A 19,719-nucleotide genomic window follows, 5' to 3' on the forward strand; every position below is an offset into this window, starting at 1 on the left:
GTATTGTTGTCAATTGTGCAGTTTGGGTTTGTGTTTTTTTTTTTTAATCTAGGGTTATGAATGAAATTCTGTCTTCAGTTTTTAAGGGTGGTAGTTTAAAAGTGCTTTCTTCCTGTAGGCACCTGGAGAACGGACAATTTAATGGGAGTGTGCTTTAGGACAGGGCTCTTTATGAAATAAGACTGTAAGTTGTTGGTAGTATCTTTAAAGTATAATGTGTTTGGCTGTAAAACTAAGTGAAGTTTCAAGGCATTTTTGAGGAATTTGGAATAGCTGAGTAAGGTGTTGACAAGCTACAACTTCTGCTTGAAGCAGTTTGTTACCCTATTAGAGCTTGCAATCAGAAATAGTTTTGGCAACAGCTGTCCCCTAAAAAAATGGCAGAAGCTTTTGCTCTTCTTCCCTTCATTATCAGTGTGAAGTAGATCTGTCCTGATGGGATGAACAGAGTAGAGAAAGAGAACAGTTCTTCATTCAGCTCTAGGCTGTCTTTGGCAATCATATTGTCCTTCCTGAAAACAAAGAGTTCATGACTTCTGGGGTTTATGTGCCTTCTCTGAAAGAATGTTCAGTTGTGTATTAGGCAAAATTTATTTGTTTTTTCACAGAGGCTCCCATTCAGCTTTCATAAGCAGTGTAAGTTTTATACAAAATATTGAACAGCACAACTAATTCTGTGCAGTTTATTGCCAGATTGTTGTCTCATCTGTCTTTTAAAATGTCTCTTGTCCTTATTAGTGTCTATGCTATGCCCTAAAGCTACCTTAAAGAAAAAAACTGACCCAGTCCCAATTGTAGCTCATGTTGTTGTAGGTTTAAGAAAACTATTACCCAATATATTTTAACAGCTCTCTGTTTCCAGAAATTTGTAAAAGTAATTTCTCAGTCAGTGCCCCCTTTGGATAAGTCTACAGCAAATCTTCCACCTGTTTGGGTGTGAACAAATATCAACATTGCTTCCAGGGTAAATGTAGGCACAGGACAGTCTTTATGCATCTTGGTTAAATTTTCAGGTGTTGAGATTTTTGAGAGAGGAAAGCACTGTAATGATAATGTTATCTGAGCTTTATAACACAGGCCTAATATTGAATTAAATTCATTATAGGGTAGCAATGTTTGGTTACTGTGGTTGGTAACATTAGCTGGGTTTGTGCTGGAGCAAACATTGCACAGCAATGTTGAAGTCACAGCACAGACATTGTTTGGTGCTTGTCTTGGACTGTTCACAGCACTGAGTGGTCTTTCTTTATCTGGGTTCCCAATTCCAAGATAGGTCTTGTCTGTACTTATTAAAAGGGAGCTAAAGAATTCCCCAGCTCTGTCTCTTTTGACTCTTTCAGTGTCAGCTCCTGATGACTTGCGCAGTGATTGGAAGGATCAGTGTTTGTACTTGCTTAGGGGTGCTTACAGTTTGACCAGACTTTTATACGAGGAGATGTTTGCTCATAGGTTGTCCAAAAATAGAGAAAACATCCATTTAGTTAAGAAAGAACATGTCATTTTTGTTCAAACTACCTATATAGAACTATAAAATATTTTCTTAGATTTTTTTCTTAGTTTATTTCAAGAATTGGAGACACTGCTTTTGATCAGTTTTATCCACTCTGACAAGAGTGTAACAGGAATCTTTATTTTAGAAGGACTATGAACTTTTCTTTGCACAGAATGAGGCCCACACCATGTGCATAATTAGGATCATGGTTTTAATTGGTTAATTCCCTTTCACATAAAAATGTTTTATTGTTTCTTTCAGGGTTTTTGTGGTATGGTTTGGGTTTTTTTAATTTCTCTTCAGAACGTAGACATAAGTATTTAAAGTTCTTTGGCACAGTCGATCACAGCTCTGATCCTGTGAGTGGGCTTCTGCTTGTCAGCAGTTTAAAAATATGAGCATTGATTGTTAGGTTAAATTCTTATTTGCTATTTCACAGTTACTATAATTTAACTGCATCTTCTAAAATAAATATCCCATGGCAGTATTGTAGCCATTACTGGTATGATAATGGCCTTTTTAGTGGGGAAATTTGTAGGTTTGTGTTTAAATCAGATATTAAGTTTTAATGGATTTACACAAAGATGATCTGAAGCTGTTACTTTATTATACTTGTCAGAGTGCTGCCAAGTATATTTATAGTCAAATTTCTATATTCTATAGGAAAATATGGGATGATTTTGTCCAAATAAAAAACTCAATATTCATGAAAAGCAAGACTTACATGCTCACATGCAGCAGAGGACTCATGGACTTGCTGTGGTTTCAATGTGATTCACTTCTGTTGCTTTTGGACATCGTGCACAGTTTGTTTTGCCAGTGCTCCCCTTCTGCTTGCAGTTCTTATAATATGAAAGGGTTTTTTTTTTAAACATGAAGCTCTTGGAACACGAACTTACAGTGTTTTATGACAACTGGCTGACAATTTACAGCAGATCTAAGGCTATTGGTAGTTGTCTGGTTTCTAAGTAGGCAGCAAAGTAAAGGGGATGGTGATTTTTCTAGACTGCTGGTTGTGTCTAGATCTCAGCATCTTTTTTTCCTGTGTATTTACTGAGGCAAAAGGACTGAACACCACTTAATTTATAGTCTTCTTATTAATATATTTATTAGAAAAGGGATCTGCTTATTAGTGATTAGATTGTGTGTACACATACCTCTCTGCAATTTTATTTACTTGCATGTTGAAGGACAGCATCTCCTTTGTTTGCTCTTATAATTAGAAATAATTTTAGATGGTTTCTCAAGCATTGCAAATTCGGTGTGTTCACTCTGAAACTTTTTAACTTTTTACTTGGCCTGTAAGAGACCTTAAGCTGATATTGTACATGTTACTGCTACATTTGGCTTTGCTAGGATAACTAAATGAACCTTCAGAATTAGATCAACTTTGTGTGTGTCACTAATTCCCATTCAAACTTTATCAACCCCATATTTACAGAGAGTGATAAGCCACGAGCAGGAACAGGTGAACCAGTGCTAAGTTTGCACTACAGCACAGAAGGAACGACGACAAGCACAATAAAACTGGACTTCACTGACGAGTGGTAAGAAGTTAATTTTGGTTTTGAGGGGTTCATGATCAGCACATCAATAATACTTGTCAGGCACAGCTGTAGGTAAATCATTTTCCATATGATTTATGTCTGGTTTTAGGTGTGTATAGACAAATGAAATGGCTGTAGTCCATAATGCATTCAGAACATAAGACAGCCATACTTTAGCATCACATTTATACAAGAGGGTTTTTTTTGTGTGTGTATTTACTGTGAATCTCTTTAATGCAAACATAATTTGAAATGTGCTATTTTCATCAAAGCTGGCATAATATCAGTGGCTTATAAAGCAGGGTAGTACAGGGATGGAAAGGTGGTCCAGGGGTTGGTGCTTATGTTTTAATTCTCTGCTCTACTAGACTTCTCATATGGTATTCTGCAAATTAGTCTTTCTGTGGCCCAATTCCTGAGTTGTAAAACACTGAAATTAGTATTTCTGTGTCCTAGGAGTGTTGATGAATGCATAAGGTTAAGATATCAACTTTGTGGACTGCTTAGATATTACACAAAAGTGATGACATCCTTTTCAGATAATAAATGCACTGTCTAATGGCCTGACTTACTTGGTTTTGTATCAGTCTATCAGCAGAGCATCTCAGGATCTCCCAAAATAACCACAATCCTTACTTTATTTCATCTTACTTCTATTCCTCTGCTTATGTTTTCAAAATTATTGTAGAAGACAGTAAATAGAAACGCTTGCTGGCATTTGTTATTGAGAGGGAAAAAAAAAACCAAACCCAAACATATTTAGCTACTCTTAAGTGCTGTGGCTTTAGACATAAAATATACACTCTCTGATCACAGCAGTTTGGAAACTTCAGACAGTGATTCACAAGAATGAAGATTTTGCCTGTGTGAATCTGAAACGCTTTATTTAGAGTCCAGCAAGCTTTGAAAAAACCAGTTCTGCTGTAATGCTTTTAAGCAATTCTACATTTAGTTTTGTAGTCATGTTTGTGTGATGCTTTAGGATAGAGGGATTTCACAAGAGAAATCAATAAAGAAAGTGAACATGATGGTCAGAGAACTGAACGCAGCTTTGGTGGTGGGTGGTGTTGGCAGAGGTTCAAAGAAGGGTTGTGTGGAGAACTGGGGAAAGGGAAAACCTGCTGTGGAAGCAGACAGCAGGGCTTAATGTAATGAAAGCATAGGGGGTTATTTTGCTCTCTCAAAAACATCCTCTTCGTGTGACTGGTGGGGTGAAAAATAACATTGAAGTCAAAATTAAAGCAGGGTAATAAGTGAATGCAAATTGAGCATTGGGCTAGAAAGTAGATTACTAAGAGTTAAAAAAATCTTAGTGTTTAGACCATGATTAAGTTTATAAATGAGGCATGAAATAGTAAAAATGCTCAATTTGGTGTCTAGCAGTACCCTTCTTGTCTGGCCATTCAGAAACAATGCTGAAAATCTTTGATTTAAAAGAAATACTAAAAGGACTACCAAAAACTTCCCTATGTTCTGCAAATTCAGTACAGCAATGACATGAATGAGTAAAGAATATTGCTAATCAAGACGAGTCAAAGCTCTCATTTAATTTAAAAAAATAAAAGTACTGATTCTCAGGTGCTAGATTCTCAAGAATTTAGACTAAGCATGGTTTGTGCTGCTTCTAGCAATGTAGCATATGAAATATTTAATAATAACCTACAGAGGTAAGAAGATATTTGTAGAGTCAGTCTAAATTCTTGAGAATCATGCTTACAATTGTCATAACTCATCTTTGTTTTCTGCTTTTGTCCAGTGATTTGCATAAGTTTGAGGCCACATCACAGAAGTGGGACAGAAGAGACTGAGAAAGCTCAGCAATAAGACTTTGCATTTCCTAAAAGAAGATCTTTGCTAGAAAGTTTAAAAACATTAGTTTTGATGACATTCAGGACAGCATTTTACATATTTCCAGAGGAATCATTTTCCTTATTGTAAACAGAAATTAGTGTTCCACAGTAGTTATCTAAATATGAATGGGGAGTAAATGTCAAATACCAGCTTATAATAAATCCTGAGAAATAATGAAACTTTGAGAACTGAAAGTCCATACCTCAAAAGGTACAGGAATTATAACTAAGGGTGAAGGGCCTGGAGAATTTTATCTGAATCAAATTTTTTAATTGAATGGGATAAGGTTATTTATTAGTGCTCAGCTGATAGCTTGTCATACCTCTAATAAGACCTCTGAATATTTATACGTGTAAAAAATGTGCAAATAGTGAAAAAGACTGAATCCTTTTGAGTTCCCACAATAGTTGGAAAAGCAATGAATAAATTCTTTGAAGGTTAAAAAAAAGGTAGGAAGGAGAGAACAGGGTTCTGTGATGCAGAGGAATAGTGTGGGATGAGTGGCAATGGACATAATAAAAGAGAATTTTGGAATTGCTGTAGAGGTTGTTGGTTGTAGCTGCTGCCAGGAGTTACAGAACAGTGGGACTGCATGAGAAGGACAATGGTGTCAGGCTGTGCTTTGCAAGGATCTTCTCTATTTACATGATTGTAAATTATTTTCCTTTCATGTGTACATTGACAGGAGCAGCACAAATTCGAGCTCTAGAGGGAGTGGAACTCACTGCAAAACCGAAGGCCAAGAAGACTCTGTAAAAACAAAAGCTCTGGGCGAGTCGGGGCCTGAAGGTGAAGAAGCAAGTAAGATCCAGCATTATTTCTGTATTGCCAAGGCAAAAATGCTGCTCTTCTGTGTTCATGACTATCAGTGGACACAATGGGAGCCTCACAGCCGTGCATGTGAAGGCAGAATGCAACCATCACAGAGCATGACTTTCTTAGGAAAGAAAAAGACACCAACCTGAGATGGTTGCAAGTAAATAGAAACAGAATTAACTTATCCTGTCTTGAGTTCTAAAACCATTGTTCTTTCTTCTTAAGGGCATACTGTGCCACAACTTGTATCAAAAGACAGGACAACTGCACTTTGCAATCATAAATGAGTGCTCAGTGTTTTGTTACATTTCTTTCAACCTCTCACTGGATTTTGTTACATGGGGCTGTCTTGGTTAATTCATTGCCAAAAGGGCAGTCAAGTCAAATGACTGGTTCCAGAGAAATGTTTAAAAAAAAATAATTTCTTTTAAGGGAGGGATAACTTAATTTGTCTTCAGAAATAATAGCTTTCAGTAAGTGATCATCTGTATCAAGAGTATTAATGCTAGTTTTGCAGCTAAAGTTCTCATAGGATGTCAAGTAGATTAAGGAACAAGAAAGAAATAGTTTTTTCTTTGTTAGTGTATTGACCTGGTCAGCTGGATAGGTTTATATATATTGACTTTGATGTGACTGATATCTGAGATTTCAGTAAAGTGACACATGGCCTTTGAGGGCATTGCTTTGGTTGGTTTGACCTGGGAACGCTGGTATCATTCAGACTTGCTTGCATTATAGATGTGCCTCCAAATAAAATCATGTGATTGACTATTAAATTGTTTAATTCAGGAGTTCCTGATGAATCTCACAAGGAAGATGTGAGTGCTGAAGAACCGAAAACTACAGATGAAGCTGTAGAGACAACAGAAGCAAGTATGTGTCTGTACTCTTTCAAAATAGTTATAGGAAGAAGTAGAGAATGAAAATCTAAATTTTTGATAAGATTTCAGTATGCATAATTTAACTTCTGTGACTGTTTCTGGTGTCTTCTAAAATAGACTATAGTCATTAATGGTGGATTTATTTTCCCCAACATTTTCTGTTAGCTGTATCAGATAAACCTGGTCCTGAGCATTCTGGAACTCAACCAGAAAAAAATGGCCCCGACGCTGACGCTGCCTCTGGGAACGTGGAGGAAGAAGCCTCCTGTGAAAGGAGTGTGAACCAAGACACTTCAAATCAAAGTACTGAATCCACTGCCAACTTGCTTGCTGCAAGTGATGAACCTCAGTCACACCCAGAACCCTCAGGGCTTGCAACTCCAGACGAGTCCTCCACCAGGACCTCAGCTCTCCAGGAAACCGATGACAGCGACGATGATCCTGTTCTGATCCCAGGGGCAAGGTATCGAGGAGGACCAGGACACAGGTGAGGGCAACACTGAGCTCTGCTGCTCCTTGGCAAAAGGCTTTTTTTATAATTTTTTTTGAATTGTTTTGTTTGTTTGTTCGAATGAAAGATCTAGAAGCTCATGCCTCGTATCATTAATTAAAATAGCCAAGAGCTTGATGGCTGAGTCTAATTTGCCTGTATATGACATGTATAGCTATAATTTCCCTCCTACCTCAGCAGGCTCTTACAGATCTAATACTCTTTGTGGTTATTTCTTGACTGCTGAATACCTCAGTGCCAAATATTTGCAGTTAATTTTTTATTATTCTCCCTGTAGTCATAAGTATAGAAAGTTCATAAATTTGTATACAGGGTACAGGGACTTATATTTTCTTTCAACCAAAACTTCAGATGTTCTTACTTTGACAAAGCAAGAGCTTTTAACTGCTGTTGTTCAGCAATGCTGTGTTTGTGGTACATAAATTAAGACTGGTGTGTTCAATTTTTCACTCTACTTCTTCTCTGAAAGAAAAACTGTAATCCTTTTACTTTTGTTGGTCAATGAATATTAGTGTGTATGCCAGTAAAAAAAAAAGTAGACTACTAGTTGTTATTAATAAAAGGCATTTAGTAAGCTTTGTGCTTTTTAAAAAGATGTATTTAGTAAGCTTTGTGGTTTTTAAAAAAACATAAACAGCTGTACATACTTGTTTAATCATTCAGTAAACAGCCCCCTGTTTGGTATTGTTGGTTTAACACCTCTGTTCACTAATTTCAATTCTTGGACTTTTTAAAAGCTGTAATAATTATTTAAGCAACATCTTTATTGTGTGACATAAGACAATACCTTTTTTACTAGTTTCAGATGTAACCTGGTGTTAGGTTCCTTGGCTTTATTCCTATTCTGTTCAAAGGCAGCATCATCTTGCTACTAATTCCTTATGCTGGCAATGCAAATTCTTTCCAGAAATTCACAACATGTATTCATTAGGAAATCAGTAAGAATTTAATAGTTGTGTACAGAAAAGGTTTTGAGTAATTTGCAGTTCAAAGTTGTAAGCCACCACACTGTCAGCAGTGACAAAAAGAACAGTCAGTGGTTGTTTATTACAAAGCACTAGCAATTCTGCTCACCAAAGGACAGTTTTTATGAAGAAGCCAGTATATACAGATCCTGTCTTAATCCACTGGCTTCCCATGCAATACCAAGTAACTGGAGATAAATATCAAATGGCAGAAATATTTTCCACTGCAGAGCCAACGTTCATTATGATCCAGTGATTGAAGAGCAAGCTGTGAAAAGCCCTGCAATTTAAATCCCATTTCCATTTCCGAGCAGGAGTTAGAGCTCCTCTCCATGCACCACATTGCCTCTACAATGTAATAGTTTTTGTAGTAATGTGATAAGAATGACACTTCCAGGTATCATAGAGCAGTTACAATTTCCCACTAGTGAGGACATCTTAAATGAAGTTGCAATTCATCTGACATGCTTCTTTGTGTGCAGGGAGATTTCTTCCTGTAACAGTTTAAATTCATCATAAAGGAAAGAGCATTCAACTAAATGAATGGTATAATTAAAATTCTCTATGCAACCCTCTGCTCCCTTATTCTTTCCCCAGATAAAATCTGAAAAAAAAAAGTAGTTTTTTAATCAGTGTTGGTTTAGGATTGCCTGCAGGTTTCCATCACTCAGGTTTAATGCCTGACCAATTCATGTTGTTCTGCTTTTGTGTGTGTGCAAGCAGTGAGGTTTTCTGGTTTAACTTCCGAGCATTACGTTCCCTCCTGTGCCCTCTGAGATACTGAGGAAAAGTAAGACATCCTGTGTGTGCTCAAAGGAATTTGGATTTCCACAGAGAAAGCAGGCACTGGTGGTCTTAAGGGCTGGCTATAAGCCCTCTGAGTATTTATATCTCATATGAAACAGAGTGAAAGGAACTGGAAGTCCTCTCTACTACTACAATGTTATAGCCTATAATCCCTTTCACAAACTGATCAGAATTATATAAAACCCCCCTGGCTCCTTAACGAGTAGGAAGCCAACTCAAAACATTGCTGCTGTGATGGGCATAAATTAACTAAAATTAGTCATGTTGTTCTGTGCTAACATACTGTTTGGATTGAAATAATTTTTCACGCCCAGTGCTTATCATTTGAATGATGCTCATCCTGTCCATTTTCAGCTTTTGTCTCATTAGACTTAAGAGTGCCAAGTTTTTCTCACTCTTAGCAGTAAAAATCTGTGGGTTTCCTGCCATCCTGCTGGTTCCTGTCAGTTCTCCTCCATGTTTCACATCTTTCCTGGATATGGTAGACCAGCACTGTTTGGATTCTGCTGGGATTAATTCTGTGAGTGTTGCTCTTGGTCTAGAGAGGATTCTCTGAGACACAAGTGAGCTGCAGTTACATCCTTCTCCCCTCTTTGCTTGGGGCTGTCTCAGTGGTGGCCCGTGGTCAGACACCAGCTCAATTAGTGCACTGCAGTCTTTCCCACTTCGTCATTTCTAATTAATGTGCGTTATCTTTCACCGGCAGGAAGCTCAGAACTGTATAACTCAGTCTTATACTACTGATTTTCCACCCACCTCTTTTTCTCAAGATCCTTCAGTCCCCTCTACATTCATAAAGTTCCCCAACCTCACATCCTGCATGAATACATTCCTACATCCTGCTCAAAGATTATTAGCAATATATTAAACAAAACTGCCTGCAAGACTGGTGCTTAACTCCACCAGTATGCTTTCTAAAGGCTTATGTTTCCTCTTTTCTCACTTAGTAAATTGTGTTACCTAACAATTCCTTTACTAAATCTCATTTTCTCAAGTTTACCTAATAATTTAGTTTCCAATGTGTCATCCTATAAGATAATTAACGCCGTTAATATATGAGTAATAAAGTAGATTTTTCTTTCTCTAGAATATCTAGGGGGAAGCTGCTTTGGGCTTTTTCCTTTGTGGTTTTGTTTTATTTTCTCTTTCTGGTGAAGGTTATAATACTGGCCTGCAATAATCTACCTTTTGTGAACATATTTTATACAGTGGAAAAAAAATGTTTAATTTTTCTATAGGACAAAAAAAATAAAAAAGAGGCCACAGCCTTCTGAAACAATTCTAAAAACTGTTTGACTAATAAATCTCTTCCAGTATGTAACAATACTTTCCTTTTACTACAACCAATTTATTTTTCTTTAGGCTATGTTTTCTTATTAACCTGATAGCTCTTGTTTACATTGAGGAGAAACTCCACAGCTGGAGAAATTAAGATAAAGGAAACTCTCAGAGTAACTTCCCCACTGTAAAGTACAACTTTCTTCACTGAGAAAAGAAGGGTAAACTTCTTCTTTTGTACTCTGAAATTATGATCTTTGGCTTCCTCTTAAGGAAAGGAAGTGGCAGAAATATCCTTTTGGTTGCTCTGTTGGCAGTACCTGCAGTTAAATAAATTGACAACTTCCTGCTGCATCAGTGCTGCTGGTCTCACTTTATTTTTAGTAAGGTGGATGTAGATTTCAGATATATAAACAGAATGTTTTCCATTTTGCATATCTAATGTTTACAAGGCTTCCATTATTTGAATTTTATTCAGGTACAAATCCAACTTTTAATGTTCTCAAGCTGAGGATTTGATCTTTTTCTCCAGCAAGTTGAGTTGGAACAGAGACAGGGAGCATGGCTTGCCTTAGCACTGTACATTGTAATTAGTGGGAGGGGGAAGAAATCTAGGCAAAATGTATGTTCTTCTTGTCCAGAGTGCAGTTTTTAATAGATTGATCTTAATTTTCACAGATTACTCAAAAAAGCTCTCTGGGGGCTGCTTTCCTACATAAACAACTGAATTAATTTTGTTTGGACTTTGACAGAAGCTGATCTGTGAGCAGAGGCTAAGCCTGGAAAATGTTACAACTAGCAGGTTCAAATTTAAAGAAATATGAATGTAAAAAGGAAATGATTATGCAGCTGCTTCCATGTCTGCTGTGATCTATGAAGAATTACTGTATCTTATAAGATCAACTTTGTGTACTGTTATGTCATCTGAATATTTTTGCTGAAATCAAAGTAGTCTTATATACTGACACCCTGAGAAGGAATCTTCTCAGCTGGAATACATAGAGCACATTTTGTAATAGCTGTTAACCTTTAAAAACATGATACCCAGCATTTTTGAATGACTTCAGTTGTTATTCCCTTTACTAGATATAATATCAGAGGAACAGCGATAGGTGATAGAATAATGAGGTAATTAATTATTTTATTCCTCCCCTCCTCCTTTTTATTGCCATATATTGGATTTCTCAGGTTCTTGTTTTTCGTATCTAACTGGCATTTTAAGAATTGCTATACTTCAATTGCTATGAATTACAGAGCATATTGCTTGAGTTATATTTAGCTGCATGTGTTGCATGGAAATTGAAAAGAAATAGCAGTGTATACATTTAACAACCTATTAACCTGTTTACTGTGTGCCATAGAAATTAATGGAATTTGAAAAGTGTGTAGTTTGTGAAAAGAAATACCTTTTTTTTTTAAATGTAGCTGCTGAGGAACGAGTTATATTTGCATGTACCACTGCTGAGTTGCTTTGTCTGGTAGTAGAGAACATCCAGTTCTAGACAACAATATAAAAATACATGTATCAGAGACTATTTATATTTGTCTGAACAAGGTTATGGAACTGAGCATAATTATTAGAGCTGTATTTGGCAATCCATATTGAGCAAGATACATGCTGGATCTTAGAGGATACTTCTTTTAATGAAGTTAAATGAAAAAGTCACTCACTCTTATATTCTTCACTGAAATACTTGAGTGAAGTTGTAAGAACATATAAGGCAATTTGGGTAATTGTGTTTGGCCACATGCCTTAAGAGGGAGAAACTCTACTGTGATTGAAGTCAAAGGCCATACAGAGGGGAAATGGCACAGAGTCACTCCACTGGTGAGAATTAACATCTTGGCCTTGTGTGGCTGGAAGGGCAAAGACTCAGGATGTGCTTCATAAAAGACTTACCCTGAGTCCTATATTTTAAATGCCTACAGGAAAATAGTGCAGATGTGTAATTCTTTGTCTCATATTTCCATCTTAGCTGCAATTGGAATACCTTTCTTAGAGGTTCAGGAATCTGTGTGCTTTTTGTACTTTAAATTTCACAATAAGCATTCTTTAAACACGCCTACCATGGAGTTCTTCAGCTCTTCAGCACAGCCCAGGGGGACATTTATTTCATATTGCTGTGAATTTAATATAAAGTGAATGATGCATCCAGCATACAATTTTTTTATCAGTGTTTGTTTTTTTTTCTAATTTTCATTGTCATTTGGCAGCATATCAGGTGAAAACTTAAAAATGTTTTGGAGCTGAAAATAATTGAAACATTGATTGTGTTTGAAGGCTGGGAAATGATCTAGGAGTGAGTGACAGTAAACATTTCTTTTCATATGATCAACAGTGAAATAACTTGGGCTTTAGGTTAGTGTCAATGTGCTGTTAACATGATGGGTTTGCCTTTGTTTTTGAATTATCTCAATGCTTGAAATTTGACAGCAGTAGTAAATCTCTTCCACAGGTTCAGAGGCTTCTAAAAGAAGATGGTTATTTAGTAATTAATATCAGAAATATAATCAAATCTTGGTATTTAGAAGAGGGATCTATTTTAATGTGGTGGTTGTGGGTTAACTGCAGCAGGCAGCTCAGCCCCACACGGCTCCAGGATCACTCTCCCCCAGGGAGGGAGAAAAATTGCAAGAGAAGCCATGGGTTGGGGTGCAGACCAGGACAATGATTAATTAGTCATCTTCCTGAGCCAGATCTGACTTTGGTGATGATAGCCAGCTTGTTACGACAAGCCTTTGGAAGTCTTGGGCAGGAGCATGGGAGCTGACAAGTGGATTCCTTTACAAGATCAACAAAGAAAAGGCAGAGCTTGATCAAGGGTTTGCTGTACTGGTCTAGATACACACACACACTCACAAAATATTATTAGAAACACAGAATATACTGAGTTGGAAGGACCCACAAGGGTTATTGAGTCCAACTCCTGGCCCTGCACAGGACAAGCCCAGGTATCACACCCTGTGCCTGAGAGTGTTGTCCAAATGAGCAAAAGGCATTGGAGAAATAGGATCTAAATTAATGGATACAAGCCTCAGGTTCCCTGCAATTGTTTTGGACAGGGAAAATAGTTCAAACAAGAAGATGGCAACAGCATGGGAAAAAATAATATCTTAAACTTGAAAGAGCATAAGAGAAGGAACCAGGGCTTGTGCTAGGCACTGGTCTGGTGGGAGGTGTCCCTGCCCCTGGCAGGGCATTGGAACCAGGTGATCTTTAAGGTCCCTCCAAGCCAAAGCAGCCTGCCAGGAAAAAGAAAGTTTGTGTGAAAGTAAATTTAGAAACTTCTGAAGTGGCAAAAAGCCTTAATAATGGAGGAATCAATACTGAGCTCAGCACTCAGTGCAGAGCTGAGACAAGAGGGATGGGAAAAGAAAGCAGGTGGACGTGAGCCTTGCAACCAGCTCTGCAGCCCAGCTCAGGAGATGGTCAGTCTGGGCTCATGGGTTTGGAAGAAGCAGGATTATCTGGGGTACAAGATTAATTTTTATGGCAACCACTGCATTATTGTCCTTTAAAAAACTGGTTATTTAACTGTGCAAATTGTACAGATTTTTGTATAAAAAAATATCCTCATTACACTTTAGAAGCTCTAAACATACAGAAACTACCCTATGTGACAATTTAGTTATTTTAAGGCTTAACTTCCATGTTTACATCTTTTCAATTTCTCTCCATGTAGGATATATAGCTGTGCATCAGTCTGCATCACAAGATCTTTGTGGGGTTTTTGTTGCTGTTGTTTGTAAGCTATGTTTAACTGAAAAAAAATAATGGCTTCACTTCTAAATCTCTATTCCCCTCATCTCTGGCTTCATTTAAACGGGCTTTTGATAATTAATATTTGCAACTGACTTTGAAGACTTCAAACCTGGCTGATCATAAGGGGAAAAGCAGTGAACACATACTACAGCTGTATCCATTGATGGAGCTGGCTGTGCATAAACCTCCTTGTCTGACATTTTGTGCCTGGAAGAGCAGGCAGTTTGGAAGGGAAGCAGCAGCTCCCGGTCAGGCTTAGCTTAAGCTGAACTCCAGAACAGAACAAATTGCACAGCATGCTTCTGTATCCATTGATGCTCCAAGTGACTAGGCTGCTATCTAAATTCGTGTTGGCACGGACAGGAATTGCTTACCACAAATACAAATGAAAATTAAACCACCATGAAAACAGATATGCTGGATTTTTAACATTTTTTGTGCGCGCGCGACAAAAAAAAGTAAAGAAAATCTGTAGTCATGAAAAAGTAATACCTCTCAGGGGGAATCCTTTTTCCTGTAATGTTCTTTGTTCTGAAAAGCCATTAGACTGGGCTCATATTTATCTTTTCTGGAGCAGACTTGCCTCTGCCAGGTGTCTGCTTTTTGCAGTATGTTGTTAGAGGGCTCCACACAACAGTCTCACGGTTAGAGCTGTGTGTGCTTGGCTGCATTCTCCCTGTTGAGGGTAATCATTCCCTTTACAAGATAAATAAATGTAAATCCAGTCATGCATTTTAAAATAAGGCCCAAAATCAGGATTTTAAATTCAGAGCTCAATTTAGTTGGAAGACAGCTTTTACCAAAAGTTGCTTCTGTGCTTCTGCTTTTATTTAAAAACGCGTGATTCTGACTGCTGAGTAGTACTGAGGGTTTTTTTGAAATGTCTGCATATTCAAGCCTGGGGGAATTTAGAGGAGGAGATTAATTTTTCTAGAGATGTTTAGATGAAAAAATATGCAAGAAACTACCCTGCCTTACCAGTTAGTTACTTTAATACCACCTTTTAATCCCAAGACTTGTTACTGCTATCCAGCAAGTCACCCTTCTGAAAGAGCTGGACAAGTCTACTGGTTTGTCAGTCCTAATGATGGTTAACTTCTCAGCTTTTTCACTGCACATCTTTAATTAATTCATGTGAATAAATACAACAAAAATACAAATAGCAATCACAAAGGGTCTCACTGTGCTGAAGAGCTGTGTGTGCCCTTTCCAAAGCCGTGGGATCACTGATGGGATTGGTAGCAGAGCAGTTATGATGTGATTCTTGCTTTTACTTTCTCACACAGAACCCATCTTTTTTTAAAAGCAAATACAAACCCAAATATGCACAAATAATAGTTTGAAGTTTCTGCAAGTGTTTGATGTAGCCTGTCGTGTACATGCCACCCTTTTTCCTTCATGTAGAAGTAAACTGGTGAGGAGAATATTCTGTGATCTTTAAAGCATGGTAGATAAAGAATATGGGCTTCTTTCTCCCCCCCTCTATTGTATGAAGATGTTGTGAAGAACCCTCATCTTAAATCTATTGAAGATCAAAGTTGAAACTCTCTGTATTATAAGGACTAACAAATACAATGTGTTTATTTAGTGTAGTATGAGAAGGAGGAACCAGAAAATTTCCTAGACAGGAGATTTTGAGGGGATAGAAAACTCTCACCAAGGAAGTAGAAGTAGTCTATTTTCCCTGGGACTGTTTGCTAGGCAAACATCTAAGAAATATATTACAATAAATAGCACAGTGTTAAGTGGATCTATTGGTTACTGCTTTCAAATCTCTTCTAGTTTCTATTAAAAAAAGTGTTAAAATTTATTTTAAAAGCTTAGCAGTATTATCTGTCTTCATGTGACAGTTTGTGGTTTGTTTGTTTTCATAATAAATCTGTATTAATGACTCATTACCTGCATTCATTTTCCTTCTTTGCCTGGCTGTGAGATAACACTTCACTTTAACTTTTTGGTGCAGCTTTCTTCTGTGGCAAAGATTAAACAAAAATCTAAGCAGACCACTGGCTGAGAAAATGAGTGACGAGATAGATGTGGTGGGGTTTTTTTCTGGACTAAAGGACTTGTAGCTGGAGTCTCCAGGATCAATGACTAAAACACTAGACCACATTACCTGTGAACAAATTCAGGTTACTTTCTGGAAGCAGTGTAATCAGGTTCCAAATATATTCTGTTCTGGCTCAGTTTACTTCTTAGGATCATATAAATTCCTGTAGTATTTTGACACCTTGCATTCTGCTAAAACCTGTACCTGGTCCATCTTGAGAGTGACATTCCCCTTGGATTGTGTTCCAGACTTCAAAGCCCATAGCAACCCTGATAAGGAATGATGGTGGAAAAGGACTAGGTGTGATGGTCTGGTTATAGCTGGAATTATGAGGATCTGCAAACTAAAGAGCTAAACAGGAAAAATTTGGCACCAAGGTCTTTTCACAGATTAATCAAAAAACAGATTCCTGCAATTAAACGTTCACAAAACAAAGTATGTAATTTAGCTTTTTTTCCTCTGTTATTCTAGGAAATATTAGCTGCCAACATAAGGGATAGCTGCTGCAATAATTGATCTCAAACCATCTTTTGCCTCAGTAGGAACTTTTTAAAAGCTGCCTCAATCTTCAGTCTTCTCATACAGAAACAGTGAGGAGAAATACATTGAACAAAATTTTATGGAAAAACCAAATCACTCTGGAAGGCTCACCAGATCCTTAATAACGTTTTAAAATTTAAAACCTTCTGTTCTGGCAAAGGTTTTTCACTTCAGAACCTTGCTACCTCATTATGGGTGGAGGGATTTCCCTAGCACTGAAGAATAAAACAGCATGTGAATTTTGCCAACAGCTGAAGTTTGTTCTACAGAGGGGGAATAAAACCTGGCATCACTTGACATTCCACTGCCTTGCATGCTATTCTTGTTCTAAGCCAGGATGGAAAAAATTCAACTCTGTAATTTTACATTTGGGATAATGTTGATGTCTGTTTCAAACTCATGGAGAATGTGTTTGAGTGCCTAATTATTATTTTATAGTCCTTTTCGATAGCCCAGCTCAGTGTTTGGGGGGGACTCTCAGTGCTGTTCTCTTTGTCTGCACTTTGTAGACGATCTGCTGTCGCCCGAATCCAGGAGCTCTTCAGGAGGAGGAAAGAAAGGAAGGAGATGGAAGAACTGGAAACGTTGAACATCAGACGTCCTTTAATAAAGATGGTTTATAAAGGTCATCGGAACTCCCGGACAATGGTACAAACGCTTTGTCTCCTTTGGGAACTGTACATGTTTGGGGGACTGAATCAGTGTAGCTGCTCCATTGATGTGCTTCCCAAAAAAGGGGAAGCACATTACAAGCACTTTTTCTTCTGTATTCATTTATAAGGCACATAATTTGCTCTAAATGAAAATTAAAATGAATGTGACTCCTGTCACTGTGCTCGGCGTTTAGTGTTCTTAAGACTCTCTCCTCTTAACTTCCTTTGAAATTTTGGGTATTTTTTCTTGACTTCTTTTTCATTTTGTCTCATATGAAGGCTCTTTCCTCCTGCACAAACATGAGACCGTTGTGGAGCTCAGAGCTCACATCTCGTGGAGCTCAGAGCTCACATCTCGTGGCTGAGTGTTTTGGCTGTTGTTGAAGCAATGTCCCCTCTCCCTCTGCCCCCCCCCTCCACCCTCTCACCCTGTACGTGACACAGTTGCATATATTTAACAATGGTTATTTTGAAGTCCTGCTCTGAGTGAAACCAGAAGTGACTTCTGAAGAAGATTCTTACTATTAGTGAGGGAAGTGACCCATTTTTGTTTATTCAGACTAATTGCTGGGCATCATTTGGGTTACAACTTTTTTACGAAGGGAGGGCAAGAGGGGCCTTGGCACGGAAAGATCACTCTACATTTAGCAAACCTAAGAGTTGTTTCTTGGAAAAAAATATTCTAGGGTGGCTTTTTTTGGCTCAGAAATTGAATAAGCCACATTCTTTCAGGCTGTGATCATCAGGGTATCTTGAAAGTAGCAGGTGTAGCATAGTATCAACATTATATTTCAAGGAAATGGATATCTGATACTACCACCGTTTTTCCTGGCTTGCAATTTCCATCATTTCCATTCTAATGCTGCTCTGTTTAATGCACAGAGGCTGCTTCAGCTGCTGTCAGTTCCAAAACTCCTGAGACTGCAGATCTCTGAAACTCTCAAGGAGTAGTAAATACACAATTAGTAAATACACAATTAATAGATGCTACATTTACTACACAATTAATTACTTATAAATAACATTTAAGAAATATAAATAGTATAGTTAATATAAATAATAAATGTGTGAATCCATACCAAAGTATAACTCATATTTATAAGTTATCAGATAATAATGTTGTTCTTGTAATACTATGGCAATACCACATTTCGGGGAGAGGGATGGGAACAAAGGGGGGGGAAAAGTGTAGATTTATTGACTCCCTTGTCTCCCAAAGACTTTTGCAAGTCAAGTACATGTCAAGTTAGCTGTCTTGTCATTGACTATCTCTTCTGTTTTGTTTAATTCTCAGAGTAAGGGACAAGACAGTCTGACCATCACAGCATTGTCAGCAAAAGTGTGCCCAGACCAACCAGGCTGATGAGCCCAGGAATATCTTACAGAGCTCAAGAGCCCTTCACAAAAGGAAAGGGAAATAGATTATGTAATAAATCATTATATAGTATGGTAGCCTGGAGCACGAGCGTAGTGTTTCCTAAAACCCTGGGATCTGGTTTTCTGGAAGCCTTCCCAAGGGCCTTGGACCTTTCTCCAGTCCCTTCAGTCAATGGCACATCCAGCCCAGTTGTGTTCACTCACAGATGAGCACACTTTAAATCACAGTTCTGTGTTTGTGAATTGCCTCCCAGATTTTCTGGTTTATGAAGAATTCTCGAGTAATTTGTGCATCTTTCATGCAGAAATGATTACCATGTTATTCTCAGAGCTCTACGATTTCCTTCTTCAAATATTTTCTAATCAGAGAAGCCTCCCTTGAATGTTTAATTGCAGCCAATTCTAATGCAGGGTCAAACTACTGCATTAACAATAACATTATAGAGGATTTAGCTGTAGGCCAAACCCAAATATCACCCAGTTATAATTTCTGACAGGTGATTTAAGAATTAATATAATTTGTGTGATGCCGGTCTAGTCAGTGCAAAGTAATTCCATAAACTGGCCCAAGGTGCTGGAATGACCTTCAGTGTGAACTGTGGGCCCTCAAACAACTCAGTGCCTTTGCAAGATCAGTTTTATCTCACTCTCTAAATTTATACACAGCAATATGTGTCATTTAAAAAAATAAAATTGAAATAATAAATTGGCCATGTACTCTTTGCTGATATCATGGGGACACTTCTGATAAGGAGACAAATGTTAGCCATATCATTCCAAACATTTTGCCCAAATGCATCAACAAAGTAATGATAGGAACAACTGTGTGCTGTGTCATGAAAACGGGGATATTATTGGTTCCACTTGCAGGGAGAGATGCTTCTACTTTCATCTACTGTTACTGTAATAGCTGAAGGGTCACTTCAACCTGGATGCCTTCATTGTTCAGTGATTTTTATAACTTGAATTTTGGCATTGGGCTAAGAGGTCTTAGTTTTTATCTTATTTATTATAGAGGGGGGAGGAGGAAAAAATCCTTAAGTTTGATTTCATGAGCCTTTTTTATCTGTCAGACCCAGTTAACTCCCACCATCCAGTTTTCATAAATCCTCCCAGGGATTAGCCTGTCACACACTTTAACTCACCAAACTCTTCCTGAAAACTGTTTCACATACCCCTGTCTCCAGT

The 19,719-nt window shown here is 37.7% G+C and overlaps 1 protein-coding gene and 1 long non-coding RNA gene across 8 annotated transcripts in view; one reads left to right on the plus strand and one right to left on the minus strand.

The window, feature by feature from the left end:
• Positions 1 to 19,719, plus strand: part of DCAF6 (DDB1 and CUL4 associated factor 6) — a 64,152-nt gene that overhangs the window by 37,928 nt on the left and 6,505 nt on the right. For 4 of the 7 annotated variants that reach the window (XM_018077072.2, XM_029961487.1, XM_029961484.1 and 1 more), the window contains 6 exons: positions 2,934 to 3,039; positions 5,576 to 5,691; positions 6,496 to 6,579; positions 6,753 to 7,074; positions 11,235 to 11,276; positions 17,011 to 17,149. In XM_018077072.2, coding sequence (XP_017932561.1) covers positions 2,934 to 3,039; positions 5,576 to 5,691; positions 6,496 to 6,579; positions 6,753 to 7,074; positions 11,235 to 11,276; positions 17,011 to 17,149 — 809 coding nt within the window. The remainder of the gene's footprint in view (positions 1 to 2,933; positions 3,040 to 5,575; positions 5,692 to 6,495; positions 6,580 to 6,752; positions 7,075 to 11,234; positions 11,277 to 17,010; positions 17,150 to 19,719) is intronic. The other 3 variants (XM_029961488.1, XM_029961483.1, XM_029961486.1) reach the window with 1 other exon arrangement.
• The window catches only part of LOC108640496, a 32,951-nt gene continuing 30,828 nt past the window's right edge, over positions 17,597 to 19,719 (minus strand). Inside the window, exon 5 of the long non-coding RNA XR_001921220.1 lies at positions 17,597 to 18,093. This is a non-coding gene — a long non-coding RNA (uncharacterized LOC108640496). The remainder of the gene's footprint in view (positions 18,094 to 19,719) is intronic.

The sequence above is a fragment of the Manacus vitellinus genome, unplaced genomic scaffold (genome assembly GCF_001715985.3).
Source record: "Manacus vitellinus isolate BGI_N305 unplaced genomic scaffold, ASM171598v3 scaffold_35_pilon, whole genome shotgun sequence".
NCBI lineage: Eukaryota > Metazoa > Chordata > Aves > Passeriformes > Pipridae > Manacus > Manacus vitellinus.